Below are 16,030 nucleotides of genomic sequence, written 5' to 3' on the forward strand. Positions count from 1 at the left end.
TGGAAAGAAGTACATGCCATTATAGCACAAGTCACCACATACACCCTTGACTTTAATGCTGCTCAGTATCTCCTCCATCACACTTCTCTGACCAAACGATCATATCACAAATCTCTGGCCATGCACATGGTCAATGCCGCTAGACTTTGCATCCCTGCGCTTTGGCGCTCCAATAAGACCCCTACTATTAGAGATTGGCTGACAAGGATCGCTAAAATTGAGGAAATAGAGGAACTAATCTATACCTCCCAGGATCGCATACAGAAATTCTCCACCACATGGGCCTGCTGGACGCATTTTAAGTCCACGGGAAGATATAAATCTTACTTTCCACAGTAACAGTTATACCTGTAAGCCACCAGAGTTGAACCTTGGCTGGACCTGGATGTTGTAATAGGGCCGGGAAGAGGAGCGCCCCCCCCCCCATCCTCCCTTTTCTCCCTATACTCCACCCCTTCCCCCTAACCCTATACAGCTGCCCTTCTAAGGTCCCTCTCAGGGACCCCCCTGCTCCCTTCTTCCCCATGTCTTACCTTCCCTTCCCCACTTTTACCCTCTTCTCTTTCAACTCCCTATAGATATACTCCATTTCATTGGCACACTACCCAACGAAAATACCCATCACCCCGTGAGAAAATGATACCGGGAGGCGCGTCGAACCTCATAAACCTATCTGCTAGTCTTATGCTCCCTCTGAGGCCGCGGGAGGGCCGAGTATTTGGCATCCCCGTGGTCATTGTCTACTCTTGATTATGCTAGCCACCACAAGTTTGGAGCTTCCCGGGAGCTCGTAACTGTTGGTAGTAAATACACTGGTTCTACCCGTTTATTAATCATATTTACATAGTACATTGTGTACTCTATCTCTTCATGTCTAGTAACTCAAATGTCTTGCCTCAATATGATTTGTCATTGTACCGCACAGTAATTGTTGTTACCTTTCTGTACCAGTTTGCTATGACATGTATGTGATTACTTTATCTTTGAATAATAAAAAAAAATTTTGAGGAAAAAAAAAATTGGAGGGCTAGGGGGCCAGTCACTGCCAGGTGTTTTTTCACCTTAAAGCGGGAGTCCGCTGGGACTCCGCGTTTTGTTTTGTTTTTTTAAAAGCCAGCAGCTACAAATACTGCAGCTGCTGACTTTTAAAATAGTGACACTTACCTGTCCAGCGCGCCCGCGATGTCGGCACCCGAAGCCGATCTCTCGATCGTCTCTCGGGTGCTGCCGCCGCCATCTTGGGTATGGGAATCAGGAAGTGGAGCCTTTCGGCTTCATTTCCCGGTTCCCTACTGCGCATGCGCGAGTCGCGCTGTGCAATAAGGATGGACCCGCTGCCTCTGGGATCTGTGTGTTTCCCAGCAGGCAGCGGGGGACTTTCGGAAAGGGGCGTAATCTACGCCCCTTTCCGCAGAGAGCTATCCCGGAAGTGGGTGCAGATACCTGTACTGTACAGGTACCTGCACCCCCCTCCCCCCTGAAAGGTGCCAATTGTGGCGCCGGAGGGGGTGAGGGTTCCGATGAGCGGAAGGTCCACTTTAGGGTGGACCTCCGCTTTAATGCATAAAAACACGAGGGTTTACAACCCATTTAAGATATAGAGTCCACAAACTATGGGATAGAGCTCTAAAAATTGATCAGTCCTGGTGTACTCATTTCTCAAGGCCCTAAAATGCCAGGACAGTACAAATACTCCTCAAATAACCCCTTTTTTGGAAAGTAGACAGTTCAAGGTATTTGGTAAGAGTAAAGCCGCGTACACACGAGCGGACTGTCTGGCCAACTTAGTCCGTCGAAACACATTTCAGCGGACAGTCCGCTCGTGTGTGGGCTTCAGCGGACTTTTTCAGCGTGCAGTCTGGCGGACTAAGTATTTCGGAATTTCCGTAATATTGTCCATCAGACTTTGGTTTCAGCGGACAATCCCCTCGTCAGTAGGCTAGTTCGACGGACTAAGTATGGCGCATGCTCAGAAAGGTTTTACACGGCGAAAGGTTGCTTTGCTGTGTATTGGACTTCCTATTTCTAGTCCCGTCGTACGTGCTGTACACGTCATCGCGCAAACTTTTGACGGACTGTTTGTGCATCCGTGTGTGGTCAAGTCCGTTCATTCGAAAGTAGGACGGACTGTCCGTCGGATTGTCTGACGGACTAAGTTGGCCATACAGTCCGCCCGTGTGTACGCGGCTGCATGGTGAGTTTTATGAAGTTGTAATTTTTTTGCCCGATTTTTTGGGGAAAATTAAGAAATAAAAAAATAAAAAAATAAAGTAAATAAATAAATGTATGTATTTTTAATTTTCTTATTTGTTTTTTTTTTTTTTTAACAAACTGTGATCAGAGCATAGTAATGCCCCATACACACGGTCGGATTTTCTGACGGAAAATGTTCGATGGGAGCTTGTTGTCGGAAATTCCAACCATGTGTAGGCTCCATCGGACATTTTCCATCGGATCCGATCGTGTGTACACAATTCCGATGCACAAAGTTCCACACATGTTCGGAATCAAACAGAAGAGCCGCGCTGGCTATTGAACTTCAATTTTCTTGGCTCGTCGTGCGTGTTGTAGATCACCGCGTTCTTGACGTTCGGAATTTCCGACAAGATTTGTGTGACTGTGTGTATGCAAGACAAGTTTGAGCCAACGTCCGTCGGTAAAAAAATCCATTAATTTTGTTGTCAGAAAATCCTATCGTGTGTACAGGGCTTAACACTGTACTACTCTGTACTACTCTGTGCTACTCTTTACCTACTCTGTAACACTCTGCTGGGGAAGTGATCAGGATTTTTATTTCATTTTTTGCCCTTTATAATTGCTTATATTGTGTACCAATGAATTTCATTGGTATATGCAATCATTTTTACTGAATAAAGCTAGTTCATTCAATGTATTTTGTTATATTTAGCTGTGATTGGCCAAAGCTAATCACATGGGGCAGATGGGCTGTGATTGGCCCTGTCAGTACCATGTGATCACTGTGGCCAATCACAGATACCGTAGCAACACAATTGTATACAATGGATGGCATAAAAAGGAAGCCATGCATTGTTTACAGTGGTCACGTGATCTTCTGTGATCGGTCACAGCAATCACATGACACTGGCAGTGGGCCGGTGCAGTGATCAGTCATTGGCTGTGTCCAGACAGTGACAGGTGGCGCCATTGCACAGCCCTGCGGCATTGTGAGAGGAGCATTCTGGGAGGACATCATATGACTTCTTCCCAGAACAACAGTGCTCCCGCCCGGCTGTCATTGTACTATAGGCTGGGCGGAAAGGTGTTAATGGGCACCTCTGCTGACCACAGATTAGTTCTATGTTGGCATCTCTTCCTCTACCATTTTTCACTGGATGTGATCAGAGGCTAGCACAGTGCAAGAATCTCCAGAAGACCTCAATGGTCATCGAGTGCAACAACCCCCACTCTGCATGGAGACAGTCATATTATCCACATGTGCTAAAAGGGTTGCTTGACTCGAGGACAGGAGTTGAGAACCGCTGCCCTAAGGACCCACTAACAGGTCAGGTTTTAAGTATTACCTTGGGGGAGATGCAGTCTAGAATACTGCAAACACTGAGCAGCAATTGATATCACCTGTAATGTATTTCAGTTATCTTGCAAACCTGGCCTGCTAGTGGGTCCCGAGGACAGGGGTTGAGAACCACTGCTTTAGGACGAGTATCCAGTAACTTTATAAATGTGGGTATACATGAGTCTACTATACTTTCCATATATGTACACTACTCTTATGCCACGTACACATGACCGGACTTTCCGGCAGACTAGGTCCGACAGGATCAGTTTGTAAAAAAAAATCAGATGACCTAGAAATAGAACATGTTTCAAATCTATCTGACTGACTCAAGTGCAACGGACTAAAAATCGGGAAAACCGTTCATCTGTGTGCTGGTCCGACGGAAGAAATACGACTCAAGGGCAGCTATTGGCCACTTTCGAATGGACTTAGTCCATTCGTCTGTGGCCAAGTCCGTTCATGCAGAAAGCCCGTTGGACCTCCGCCGTGAAGACCGTCAAATGCAGTCCTTCGGAAAGTCCGGTCGCGTGTACTCGGCATTAGGAGGATCTCGCTTGTGGCTTCCCATTTCTCTTTTTTCTACTTCTCTCTACTCATCTGGAGAACAATTGACTAATTTCATATATTTGCACCCGACTTATTCTACAAAAGAAAATGAACCTGCACCACGTAGAGAATACAAGAATGGAGACTTCACCTTCCTGGGTCAGGTTATATTTTGTCTTCTTCTTCTTTACTTCTGGCTTCTTCTTCACAGCCGCATATGTGACCGCATCTTCATTCTGCACAGAGCCTGAAACGATAGAGAAGATAGGAACCAATTTCATATTTTACCATCATTCACCCATTCCCCCCCCCAACCTAGGTACTGAACTACGGTATGTCAGCAGCTATTATAGGGTAACAAGACTTATTCTATAGCCTCCCCTGTCCAATAGTGTGCCAGCTTCAGCAGTGACCCTTTTCAGGAAAGCGCTGTCACCATATCTTTCTTTATCCATGTTTGTCTTGTCTGTGCCAAGCTGGCCTGTGGTTTCCTTTTATGATGGGGCATTTCACAAATCTAAAGTCTCATTTCCAGTGGCAATGATTACCGATATCTTCTACCAGCACTCTTGATAGGTCTGTGGATTCCTCTTCTTATCATATTCGTTCTGCTCCCTCACCATTGTCCTCCATGTATGATCTATTATTATTATCTGAGACCCAATTGGGAAAAATTTGATTTCTTTGATTCCCAATGGAAGCCAACAAAATCAATAAATCTTCCAAACCATGAAATGTATTTATTACATGTCATACTATTTGTATTATTTTCATTTTACAATCCTATGGAGCTCCCTACCAGTGGTAATTTCGTTGACTAAAATATTTTAGTCGACTCAACTAACGCTATTTTAGTCGACCAAAATACGACTAAAACTAAAACCATTCACATGACCAAAATATGACTAAAATTGCTCCCTACCCCAAATTGTCTATCTCCTACTCTGTCCACTTTTAGGTGATCCCTGAAAACATGTGTCTACAGAGAAGCTTATCTTGCCTCCACCTAACAACTGTACTTTCATTTTCTCCATCAGCCCATTACCTTTCATATCGCTTGACCCTCGCTCCTAGATTGTAAGCTCTAATGATCAGGGCCCACTGACTCTGAAATCCTGTATAATAATAATATTAAAAAGACTCAAAATAACCTTTAGAATGACTGTGGTGGTCAACATGCATACAGAGTACAAGGGAAAGCTTTGGCTAAGTGGGGGATGGAGACTTATTTCTGAGGGCCATGGTACTGTCAGGGTCTCAAATGAGGACTCATTGTTGAGGTGGTGTTGGTCATACTTTGGTGTTACCAAACACTACAGTATCTGTCTTTCCCAGCACCTATGCAACCAGTGATTTCCTTATTGAGCTATGCACTTGTTCCTCATCAAATGGATTTACCCATTTTTTTTCAGAATCCTTATCTAGTGTTCCTTGGCTTGGTATTGACCTCATATTGTTACTGCCTGCCTCGGTCATGGTCTTTCTCCGATTCTCTGCTTTTGGCTGACTTGCTGCATAACCAAGGCCTGTCTTTCACCATTTCACCACCTTCTATCCGGAAGATCCTTCTGCACTCATTGGTGTCCTTGACTCTGCCCAGCTTTCTTACTATAACTATTTGAGAGTTCTACATCTTGTGATTGTCAGGCAGAAAATCCATCCTTACCATTAGAGCAGTGGTTCTCAACCTGTCTAGTGCCATGACTCCTTGATAAAATTTCCCAAGTTGTGGGGACCCCAACAGTAAACTTATTTTGCGTAGCGTGGGTTGTCAGCCCCCAAGGCGCCCCTAACCCACGGACATTTAGCGCTCCCTGAGTCCCTTCCACTCGTACAATATTAAAACCCCTTATGGTACATTTTAGGATGTACCACTCTTTCTCTTTGTTCTGCTTTTATCTCTCTCTATCCTAATTTCTTGTTTTTCCCCCCTATCCGCCTCTCTAGCTATCTTTCTTGTTCTTTCCTCTCCCTTTTTTTTGTTCCTCCCCCTCTTTTCCTCTCCCTTCCATGTATTCTCTATTTTTATTCCTTCTCTTACTCCTTGGTGGGTGGGGGTAATGAGATGAGTGGCAGTGCTGGGGGGAGTTCTGATCAGCCAACTTACAGTAGGTGCTCTTGGTCAAGATCATCTGCTGATCTGAGAACTGCAGTGGGGACTTTTAATGGCAACTCTTATCACAGGTAGTGTTACTCATTGTGTCTTTGACAGTAACTTTGTCAGTTAGCAGTGACACCTAGGCCAAAATCAGGAGATAGGGTCTCCTCCACTCCCCCACTTCACTTTCCTCACCAATCAGCTGACCTCTGGTCTCTGCCACCCAACCATGCTGTGAACTGAATGGGAGGCTGAGAAGAGGCCGAGTGGGCGGCCGCAGGCTCCAGGAGCAGCCCAGCTGGGCGGCCGTGAAAAGGCGTGAGCTTCAGGAACAGCCCAGGATTCAGTGAACCCTGGCTAATCGTCACTCGAACGCCAGGTTGGGAACCACTGCATTAGAGGATCTGAAGAAAGTAGGGTTCTGCCCTCTCTGCACATTCCAAGATTCAATGTGTTAAAGCATAATACATCATCTCCTCCATTTGATGTTGGTCACCATCCCATATCATGAAAAAGTCATCAACGTACCTGAGCCTCGATCTCAAGCGGGAAGGGTGCGGACTGGGCACTTTAGACTTTATGGTTTTAACCCCTTCCCACCAACCATACGCATTCATGCTGCTTCACGGAAGTGGGTCTATTTTCATGGAGCTGCATATATGCATATCTCTCTTTGTGCTAGGAGCGCACCACACAGCACGTCCCATACATGGAGACTGGGCTCTCGCCAAGAGCCTTGGGTCTCTTACTAATGATCAGGGCCCAGGACTCCCAGTTCCAAGTCACCTGATCACTGTGATAGCCTCTGATTGTCTATCATAGTGATCAGTCACTGTGACCCCGCTCCTGTGTTAACCTCCTCTTCTGAATGAAGAGGAAGATACATCTTTTTCATCTTGCAGGAGAGGAAGATACACATAAACAAGCATAGGCGTGTGCAGGGGGTGTGCTAGGTGTGCCTGGGCACACCCTAGTCACACTATGTTCAGTTCCAATTCCCCCTACTGCCTGCTTCCCCCCCCCCCCCCCCGGGGTCCCTCCCACCCTGCAGTTATGCTATGCTAGCTTCCCTCTTCTCCCCCCCCAGCTTCTGCGGGGGATGTTCCAGGTTGAAAATATTGTAATTTACCAGCACCTTCCTTTTTTAAATGAAGACAGTGGACACACTCGCTCAGGGTGTCCATTCATAACTGAAACATAGTAAACTGTGTTTACTATGCTTCAGTTTGTGAATGAACAGGAAGCCACAGGAGGCTTTAGGGTACACAGCATAATGCAGTAGGCTGTGCACACCTGTGTAATCAAGTTTGTGGTTAAAAAAAAAAAATATATATATATATATATATATATATATATATATATATATATATATATATATATATATATATATATATATATATATATATATCTTTATATTTTCTTCCTTTATTTTCTTTTTAATCAAAAAGAAATATATATATATATATATATATATATATATATATATATATAGACACACACACACATACACACACACATACATATATATATACATACATATATATATATATATATATATATATATATATATATATATATATATATATATATATATATTACATTTATATATATTTCTTTTTGATTAAAAATAAAAATAAGGAAGAAAATATGAAGTAACAAAAATAAAGAAAAAAAATAACAAGATCAAGGTTTGCCACAGTTAGGGTCAAGGTTAGAGTCAAAGGTTACGGTCTGCATATTTTGGGCAGAATTAAAAAAAGAATACGTTAATTAGTATCAGTGTTTTAGGCAGGATAAAAAAAAAATCCAAAATGTACATAAATTATTTCTGGGCTGTACTACGGGTACAAACAATAACTAACACACTTGTGTGGTATTTTTGCTGTGATCGTCAGGAGCAGGAAACATTTTTTTTGGATGAGTCTTTGGTGATATATTAAGGTGAAGCAAAAAATGTACAGCTAAATAAAAAAATAAAAACAAAAAATATTTTCTTTACTACTTTGGGTCAGTTTTCCTTCGATAATAAAACATCAGGAGATATCTGTTACCATTTACCACCAACTGAAAGCCCAACTTGTCCTAAAAAAAACAAAAAAAACGTGGTATAATCCATTTTTGTGAAGAATCACCAACAAGTGGGACACAATTGTGAAGTGGAACGAAATCTAATGGATTTTTGAAACTTTTTTAACTAATAAAAAAATGAAAAGTGGGACGTGCAAAATGATTGGGCCCCCTTGCGTTAATACTTTGTAGAGCCACCTTTTGCTGCGATTACAGCTGCAAGTCGCTTGGGGTGTCTCTATCAGTTTTGCACATCGAGAGACTGAAATTCTTGCCCATTCTTCCTTGCAAAACAGCTGGAGCTCAGTGAGGTTGGATGGAGAGCGTTTGTGAACAGCAGTTTTCAGCTCTTTCCACAGATTCTCGATTGGATTCAGGTCTGGACTTTGACTTGGCCATTCTAACACCTGGATACGTTTATTTGTGAACCATTCCTTTGTAGATTTTGCTGTATGTTTGGGATCATTGTCTTGTTGGAAGATAAATCTCCGTCCCAGTTTCAGGTCTTTTGCAGACTCCAACAGGTTTTCATCCAGAATGGTCCTGGAATTGGGCTGCATCCATCTTCCCCTCAATTTTAACCATCTTCCCTGTCCCTGCTGAAGAAAAGCAGGCCCAAACCATGATGCTGCCACCACCATGTTTGACAGTGGGGATGGTGTGTTGAGGGTGATGAGCTGTGTTGCTTTTACGCCAAACATATTGTTTTGCATTGTGGGCAAAAAGTTGGATTTTGGTTTCATCTGAGCAGAGCACCTTCTTCCACATGTTTGGTGTGTCTCCCAGGTGGCTTGTGGCAAACTTTACACAAGACTTTTTATGGATATCTTTGAGAAATGGCTTTCTTCTTGCCACTCTTCCATAAAGGGCAGATTTGTGCAGTGTACGACTGATTGTTGTCCTATGGACAGACTCTCCCACCTCAGCTGTAGTTCTCTGCAGTTCATCCAGAGTGATCATGGGCCTCTTGGCTGCATCTCTGATCAGTCTTCTCCTTGTCTGAGCTGAAAGTTTAGAGGGACGGCCAGGTCTTGGTAGATTTGCAGTGGTCTGATACTCCTTCCATTTCAAAATGATCGCTTGCACAGTGCTCCTTGGGATGTTTAAAGCTTGGGAAATCTTTTTGTATCCAAATCCAGCTTTAAACTTCTCCACAACAGTATTACGGACCTGCCTGGTGTGTTCCTTGGTCTTCATGATGCTCTCTGCGCTTTCAACAGAACCCTGAGACTATCACAGAGCAGGTGCATTTATACAGAGACTTGATTACACACAGGTGGATTCTATTTATCACCATCAGTCATTTAGGACAACATTGGATCATTCAGAGATCCTCGCTGAACTTCTGAAGTGAGTTTGCTGCACTGAAAGTAAAGGGGCCGAATAATTTTGCACGCACCACTTTTCAGTTTTTTATTTGCTAAAAAAGTTTAAATTATCCAATAGATTTTGTTCCACTTCACAATTGTGTCCCACTTGTTGGTGATTCTTCACAAAAAATAAAATTTTATATCTTTATGTTTGAAGCCTGAAATGTGGCAAAAGGTTGAAAAGTTCAAGGGGGCCGAATACTTTCACAAGGCACTGTATAACTGTATTACATCGAAAGGGTAAAAAAATGGAGGCTGAGTAATTTACAGTCTTGGTGCAGAAATTTCTGATGGAAAGAGATGGCATGTATAATTTAGATATTTCCATAGAGGATGAGATAATAAAACCAATAACAATGTTACCAGTTTATGCCATTGTGATAATACAATACGATAAACTAAAACTCATGAAACATTTCCAGTATTGGTCATTTGGTTATATTTGGCCAATTTGTGTCCAGGTATTCTCTTTTTTTGTACTGATACATCAGATTATAGTAACTGAATAGGTAACCATGACCACAATGAGGTATACAGTAGATGGATCAGGTGGAAGGATGGTCATAGATTGGCCATGCGATGGAAGTCAGGAGGTCGGAACTAGATACATAAAAATGCAAACTAGTCTGAACGCATGGAGGGAGGTCAGGGCAAAAAGCAGTAAATCAGGAAATCAGAAACAAGCTTGATGGGTTACCATGACCACAAAGAGTTAAAGATGGACCAGGTTGAAGGGTGGTCCTATATGGGTCAGGGGACAGAAGTCAGGAGGTCATAACCAAGGTAAAAGGAGCAATGAGGAGCAGCATGACTTCACAGTGGTCAGGACACTTGGCAGTGAATCAGAAAACCAGGAACAACCTGGATGGGTTACCATGACCACAATGAAGTAAAGATGGACCAGGTTGGAGGATGGTCCTATATGGGTCAGGGGACAGAATTCAGGAGGTCAGAACCAAGATAAAAGGAGCAATGAGGAGCAGCATGACTTCATAGTGGTCAGGACACTTAGCAGTGAATCAGGAAACCAGGAACAAGCTGGATGGGTTATCATGACCACAATTAGGTAAAGATGGACCAGGTGTAAGGATGGGGGCATAGATGGGTCCGGGGACCAAAATCAGGAGGTCAGGACAAGTAATAAAAAAAGGAGAAATGAGTAGCAGCATGACTTCACAGTGGTCATGACATGCAGCAGTGAAACCAGGGACAAGCTGGATAGGCTAGATGAACATTTGATGATCAGTGGTTAAGATGACTACACCCCAGAAGCAACAAACTAACTGCCAGCTCCAGAAGCTTTGTAGAGGCTTGAAAGGGATAAAGTCTTCAAATCTAGGTCCTGGTTTTGGCAACAATGAGCTCACTGATTGGGCAGTGCTTTTATTAGAGATATGACTATGGTTCATGGCTCCACCACAGTGGACAGAGGAGGTCTCACGTGTCGAACTGGAACGTTGTGTTAATAACAGTGGGTCAGCATAAAAAACTGTGAGAGCAAAGAAGAATAAAAACTCCAGTTTTGTACTCACTGTGAAGATTTTCAATATTGAAGAAAGGGATGTTGGCTTTGCTTTGCCTCTTCCCTATCTGACTGGGGGAGAGGGTGACTCTGCCTTCATTATTACCACCTTAGCAATCTCTGTATTACAATAGGATAAACAGCACCCTCTGCATCCCCTGAAGATTAATAAGGGTCTCTAGGTATTAAAAAAAAAAAATGCTTTGCAAATGTCTCATCATTCAAGCAAACGTAACAAATAATATCCATACTATTTGTAATATGTGTGTCAGTTTCTATTTGTTGCCTTTTGCCGGGATGATGTAACATTCCCTAACATGCAGTGCTAAGAGGAAAATATCCATAAGAACATTCAATCATAAGAGTTACAGAACATTTACCAATGGAGAAAATAGGTTAACTCTATAGGCTACGAACATTCCACCAGTGGGGAAATATTGCCACTGCTAAATATGACAGTTTCCTGCTTAGGGCACCTGGTTGTCAGAGTGGAGCCACCCGCTGGTGTCCTAACAACCAGTGGCTCATCCCTACCTGGCACATTCAGCTGTGAGTCAGGAATTCCTGACTGAGGGGTAAATGTAAAAACACAGTGGGTAGAGTGTAAAACAAGCCACTGGGTCCCCCCAAAATTCATGGGCCCTTTAGGTCTGGTATGGATTTTAAGGACAGCTCCCCACAAAAATCAAGAAAAAAGGTCCACCCAACAGTCCCTACCAGATCCTTAACCGCTTAACATGGGACGCATGCAAATATGTGGCCTCTCGGCGGGTGGGCCTTGGTGCTGAGGTGCCGTGCATTTGCATGAATTAGTGTAAATACAGCTGTGCCGAGAGTGCGCCCCTACTTACGATCCTGTGACTACCATGGCAGCCAATCACAGCCGTCCCAAGATCATAAACCCTGCCCTGCCTCACGGCATCCTAAACCCCTTAAAGAGCCAGAAAGCACCAGCGCCAAGAGGTTATTACAAGCATACAGCCTGGCTGGCAAGATTGCCCACCTCAGCTCCCATTTGGAGCTACGTCCGGATGGCTCTTCTTGCCCCATTACCAGATGGGCACCTCATTAGACCTTAATAAGTAAGTTTCGATTGTGGGGATGATACCCCCTTTCCCTACTCTGCCTTCCCTAGTTATTACCACTCTCCTCCTATAATTATTCTCAATCTTCTAGATCATTACACGTGTTTGCTCCTGATGAGTGGCATCAAAGCCACGAAACGCGTCGAGCTACCGACTACCGTGTTCTTATCATTTTCAAGACCTTATAAATTTATGTACCATCTTGTACCTATCTTCTACTTCTCCAGGCTAATGAGACCATAGACCCCGCAAGTAATAATAGATGAACCATTGTATACTTTGCATTGTCTTGGATGAATTAAGGAATTGAATGCTTTATATCATGTGAGATTATCATTGTCTTCAACATACTGTATAGCATGTTACTGTTATCATATATTGTACTGTGACTGCATTATTATGCCTCAGTCTATATATTTATACAACTTGTACCATTGTTATTATTAACAGTTAATTTTTACCTAAATATTGTTATTATATATTGCACTGTGACTGCATTACCATGCCTCAGTCTATATATTTAAACAATCTGTATCATTGTTATTTCTAATATTTACAGATATTTTTTACCTAAGTCCTCCAATAAAATTTCCTTTTTTATTCATCCAATTATATTTATTGCTGTCCGGTGCTTCAAATAAAGTCCCAACCTTCTTTGGGTGTTTTATACACCTTTTCTGCCTAATGTCAGAAAGGGGTGGGGATACCAGGTGACCTATATACTGTAGGTAAGGAGTGGGGCCACCTGGCTATGCCACCTGGTGGCACCACCCCCTTCTGGCATCAAGGACCTGTGCATGCTGGGTCAGCAGCGTCACAAGGGGGGCGGTGCCACCAGGTGACATAGCCAGGAGGCCCCACTCCTTACCTACAGTATATAGAGTATATAGGTCACCTGGTGGCACCACCCCTTACCTATATATGTCACCAGGTGGCACTGCCCCCTTGTGATGCTGCCGACCTAGCATGCACCAGTCCGTGATGTCAGAAAGAGGTGGTGCCACCAGGTGACCTATATACTGTAGATAAGGAGCGGGGCCACCTGGCTATGTCATCTGATGGCACCACCCCCTTCTGGCATCACGGACCGGGTCGACAGCATCACAAGGGGGGCGGTGCCACCAGGTGACATAGCCAGGAGGCCCCGCCCCTTACCTACACAAGAACTGTCAAATGTTGCAGCCTTCATAGACAGAGGGGGCGTTTTTATTTTCTTATTTTTTAGGGTCGGCAGGCGGTGTGATTGATGATGAATTTACATCTGGGGACACTTTTTTTTTAATAAAGAATTTGTCAAAATCTTTCTCTGTGTTTTTATTACTTTTTGACACTTTTATGGTGAATGGGTACTATGCACCCCATAGTCATTCACTAAGGGGGGGGGGAGCCGGGATCTGGGGGACCCCTTGTTATAGAGGGCTTCAAGATTCTGATAAGCCCCCCTGCCCGCAGACCTCCACAACCACTGGCCATGGTTGAAAGTGTCCCTGTGTGAGAATTAGGGGCCATTCATGCTATTGTGGTGCACTAGGCATTGCACGTTAATGCATCAATTAAGGTCCATGTAGTATGTCTGGAAGCGGAGCCCCATGCTTCAATGCTAGTCTGTCAGCTGGCTTTGTTGGGTTGGCATCACCACATCACCCCAACACCTGGTATGTGCACTGCGGCAATGTGCTCTGCAACACACCTCTGTCAGCAAAGTGTACCAATCTGCAATTCAGAATGAACAGCACCGCATTGCACCAACGCATATACCATGCAAAACATATAGCAAGTAGTGTGACCGCAACCAGCAGCGTGAATGAGCCCTAAATGTCCTTTATAGGTCTACAGAGAGGATTCTAATGTCCCGTACAAACGATCGGACATTCCGACAACAAATGATCAATGGGAGCTTGTTGTGGGAAATTCTGACCGTGTGTAGGCTCCATCGGACATTTTCCATTGGAATTTCTGACAACAAAAATTTGAGAGCTGCTTTTCAAATTTTCTGACAACAAAACCCGTCGCCGTAAATTCCGATCGGGTGTAGACAATTCCGACGCACAAAATTCCACGCATGCTCGGAATCAAGCAGGAGAGCCGCCACTGGCTATTGAACTTCATTTTTCTCAGCTCGTCCTACGTCTTGTACGTCACCACGTTCTTGGCGTTCGCAATTTCTGACAACATTTGTGCGACCGTGTGTATGCAAGACAAGTTTGAGCCGACGTCCGTCGCAAATAAATCCATTGATTTTGTTGTCGGAATGTCCGATCGTGTGTACGGGTCATGAGAAGATGATATTCCACATTATGGAAGGCAGACACACAATAGATTTGTAGAACAAAGTTACAATTCTACAGCAGAATCTGTTACAATGTATCTACAGTATAATGTATGTAATATAATGTACAATGTATATAATATAAAGTACAATGTATATGTATCTGAAACTTTTGTTTACCATTAAAGGGAAAGAAAAGAAAATGATCAAGAAAAGGAGTAAAGTGGAAGACTATGATGCATGATCTCACTTCTTACCATTTACAGGTACACCAGTCTACTGTATATAACCCACCCCATTTGTGAAGGTGTCAGGTACCCCCCAATGTCCTTCTTACCTGATGATATTCGGGAGTTGTGTTTATTGGCGAAGGTCATCTCGGAGTAGGTGACGGAGTCCCCCATGTTTGCTCTGTGTGTGATCAGCTCTGGTCTCTGCAGAGAAGTGAGATTGTAGATGGGAAGTGACCCCCCAGTATATGGAAGTGACAGATGTGCTGTGTGTAGAATGCTGGGTGTCTCAGTCACTGGACCTCCCAGTCATGGGACCTGTGCCAGTCTGAGCTCTGACCCACCGCCACATCTACAGACTACACTTCTCCACTCTGTGCCAGTCTCATGTGGAATCATCTTTTACTCCATCTACAATAACAATGGAAACAGGACTATTTAGCAAAAGGGTCTATTAGGCTTTGTGCATTCTCTGTGTGCCCACCATCAGTGCCTGCTCTCTGTGTCCACTCTTGTGCCCTTCTATGTGCCTGCTATCTATGCTGTTCTTTTCCTGCTCTCTCTGCCACTCTATTCTTTCTCTCTTCTCCTACTCAGTATGTCACCCACTGTGGCTGCTCTCTGTACCACTCACTGTGCCCACTCTTTTGCTGCTCACTGTGCCTGTTCTCTGTGCCATTCTTTGCTTGCTCTCTGTAATAGTTACTGTGCCAGCTTTTACTGCCACTCACTGTGCCTGCTCACTGTACCTGATCACTGTGCCACCCACTGTGCCACACACTGTGCCTGTTCACTGTGCCTGTTTTCTGTGCCACACACTGTGCTTGATCACAGTGATTACTGTGTCTGCTTTTACTGACACTCACTGTGCCTGCTCACTGTACCTGATCACTGTGCCACCCACTGTGCCACACACTGTGCCTGTTCACTGTGCCTGTTTTCTGTGCCACACACTGTGCTTGATCACAGTGATCACTGTGTCTGCTTTTACTGACACTCACTGTGCCTGCTCACTGTACCTGATCACTGTGCCACCCACTGTGCCACACACTGTGCCTGTTCACTGTGCCTGTTCTCTGTGCCACGCACTGTGCCTGATCACAGTGATCACCGTGTCTGCTTTTACTGACAATCACGTGCCTGCTCACTGTATATTCAAACAAAGGAACTCGCTGCTCCAGGTGAGACAGGAAGCCTAATGATATCACAGGTGCCCAACTCGGCTCGCCACCGCATACCATCAACACTGAAGAAATAGCTGCACTCCAAGATCCATCAAAATATCATGTTTAATAACCAACATCC

The 16,030-nt window shown here is 44.0% G+C and overlaps 1 protein-coding gene across 1 annotated transcript in view; it reads right to left on the reverse strand.

Moving 5' to 3' along the window:
* Positions 1 to 14,952, reverse strand: part of LOC143956866 (uncharacterized) — a 62,547-nt gene extending 47,595 nt beyond the window's left edge. Inside the window, exons 1-2 of the mRNA XM_077467028.1 lie at positions 14,833 to 14,952; positions 4,236 to 4,331 (exon numbers count right to left, since the gene is read on the reverse strand). Coding sequence (XP_077323154.1) covers positions 4,236 to 4,331; positions 14,833 to 14,899 — 163 coding nt within the window. The 5' untranslated portion in view covers positions 14,900 to 14,952. The remainder of the gene's footprint in view (positions 1 to 4,235; positions 4,332 to 14,832) is intronic.
* Between the last annotated feature and the right edge of the window lie 1,078 nt (positions 14,953 to 16,030).

The sequence above is a fragment of the Lithobates pipiens genome, unplaced genomic scaffold (assembly GCF_037356315.1).
Source record: "Lithobates pipiens isolate NorthernLeopardFrog02 unplaced genomic scaffold, aLitPip1_a1.2 Scaffold_44, whole genome shotgun sequence".
Taxonomy (NCBI): domain Eukaryota; kingdom Metazoa; phylum Chordata; class Amphibia; order Anura; family Ranidae; genus Lithobates; species Lithobates pipiens.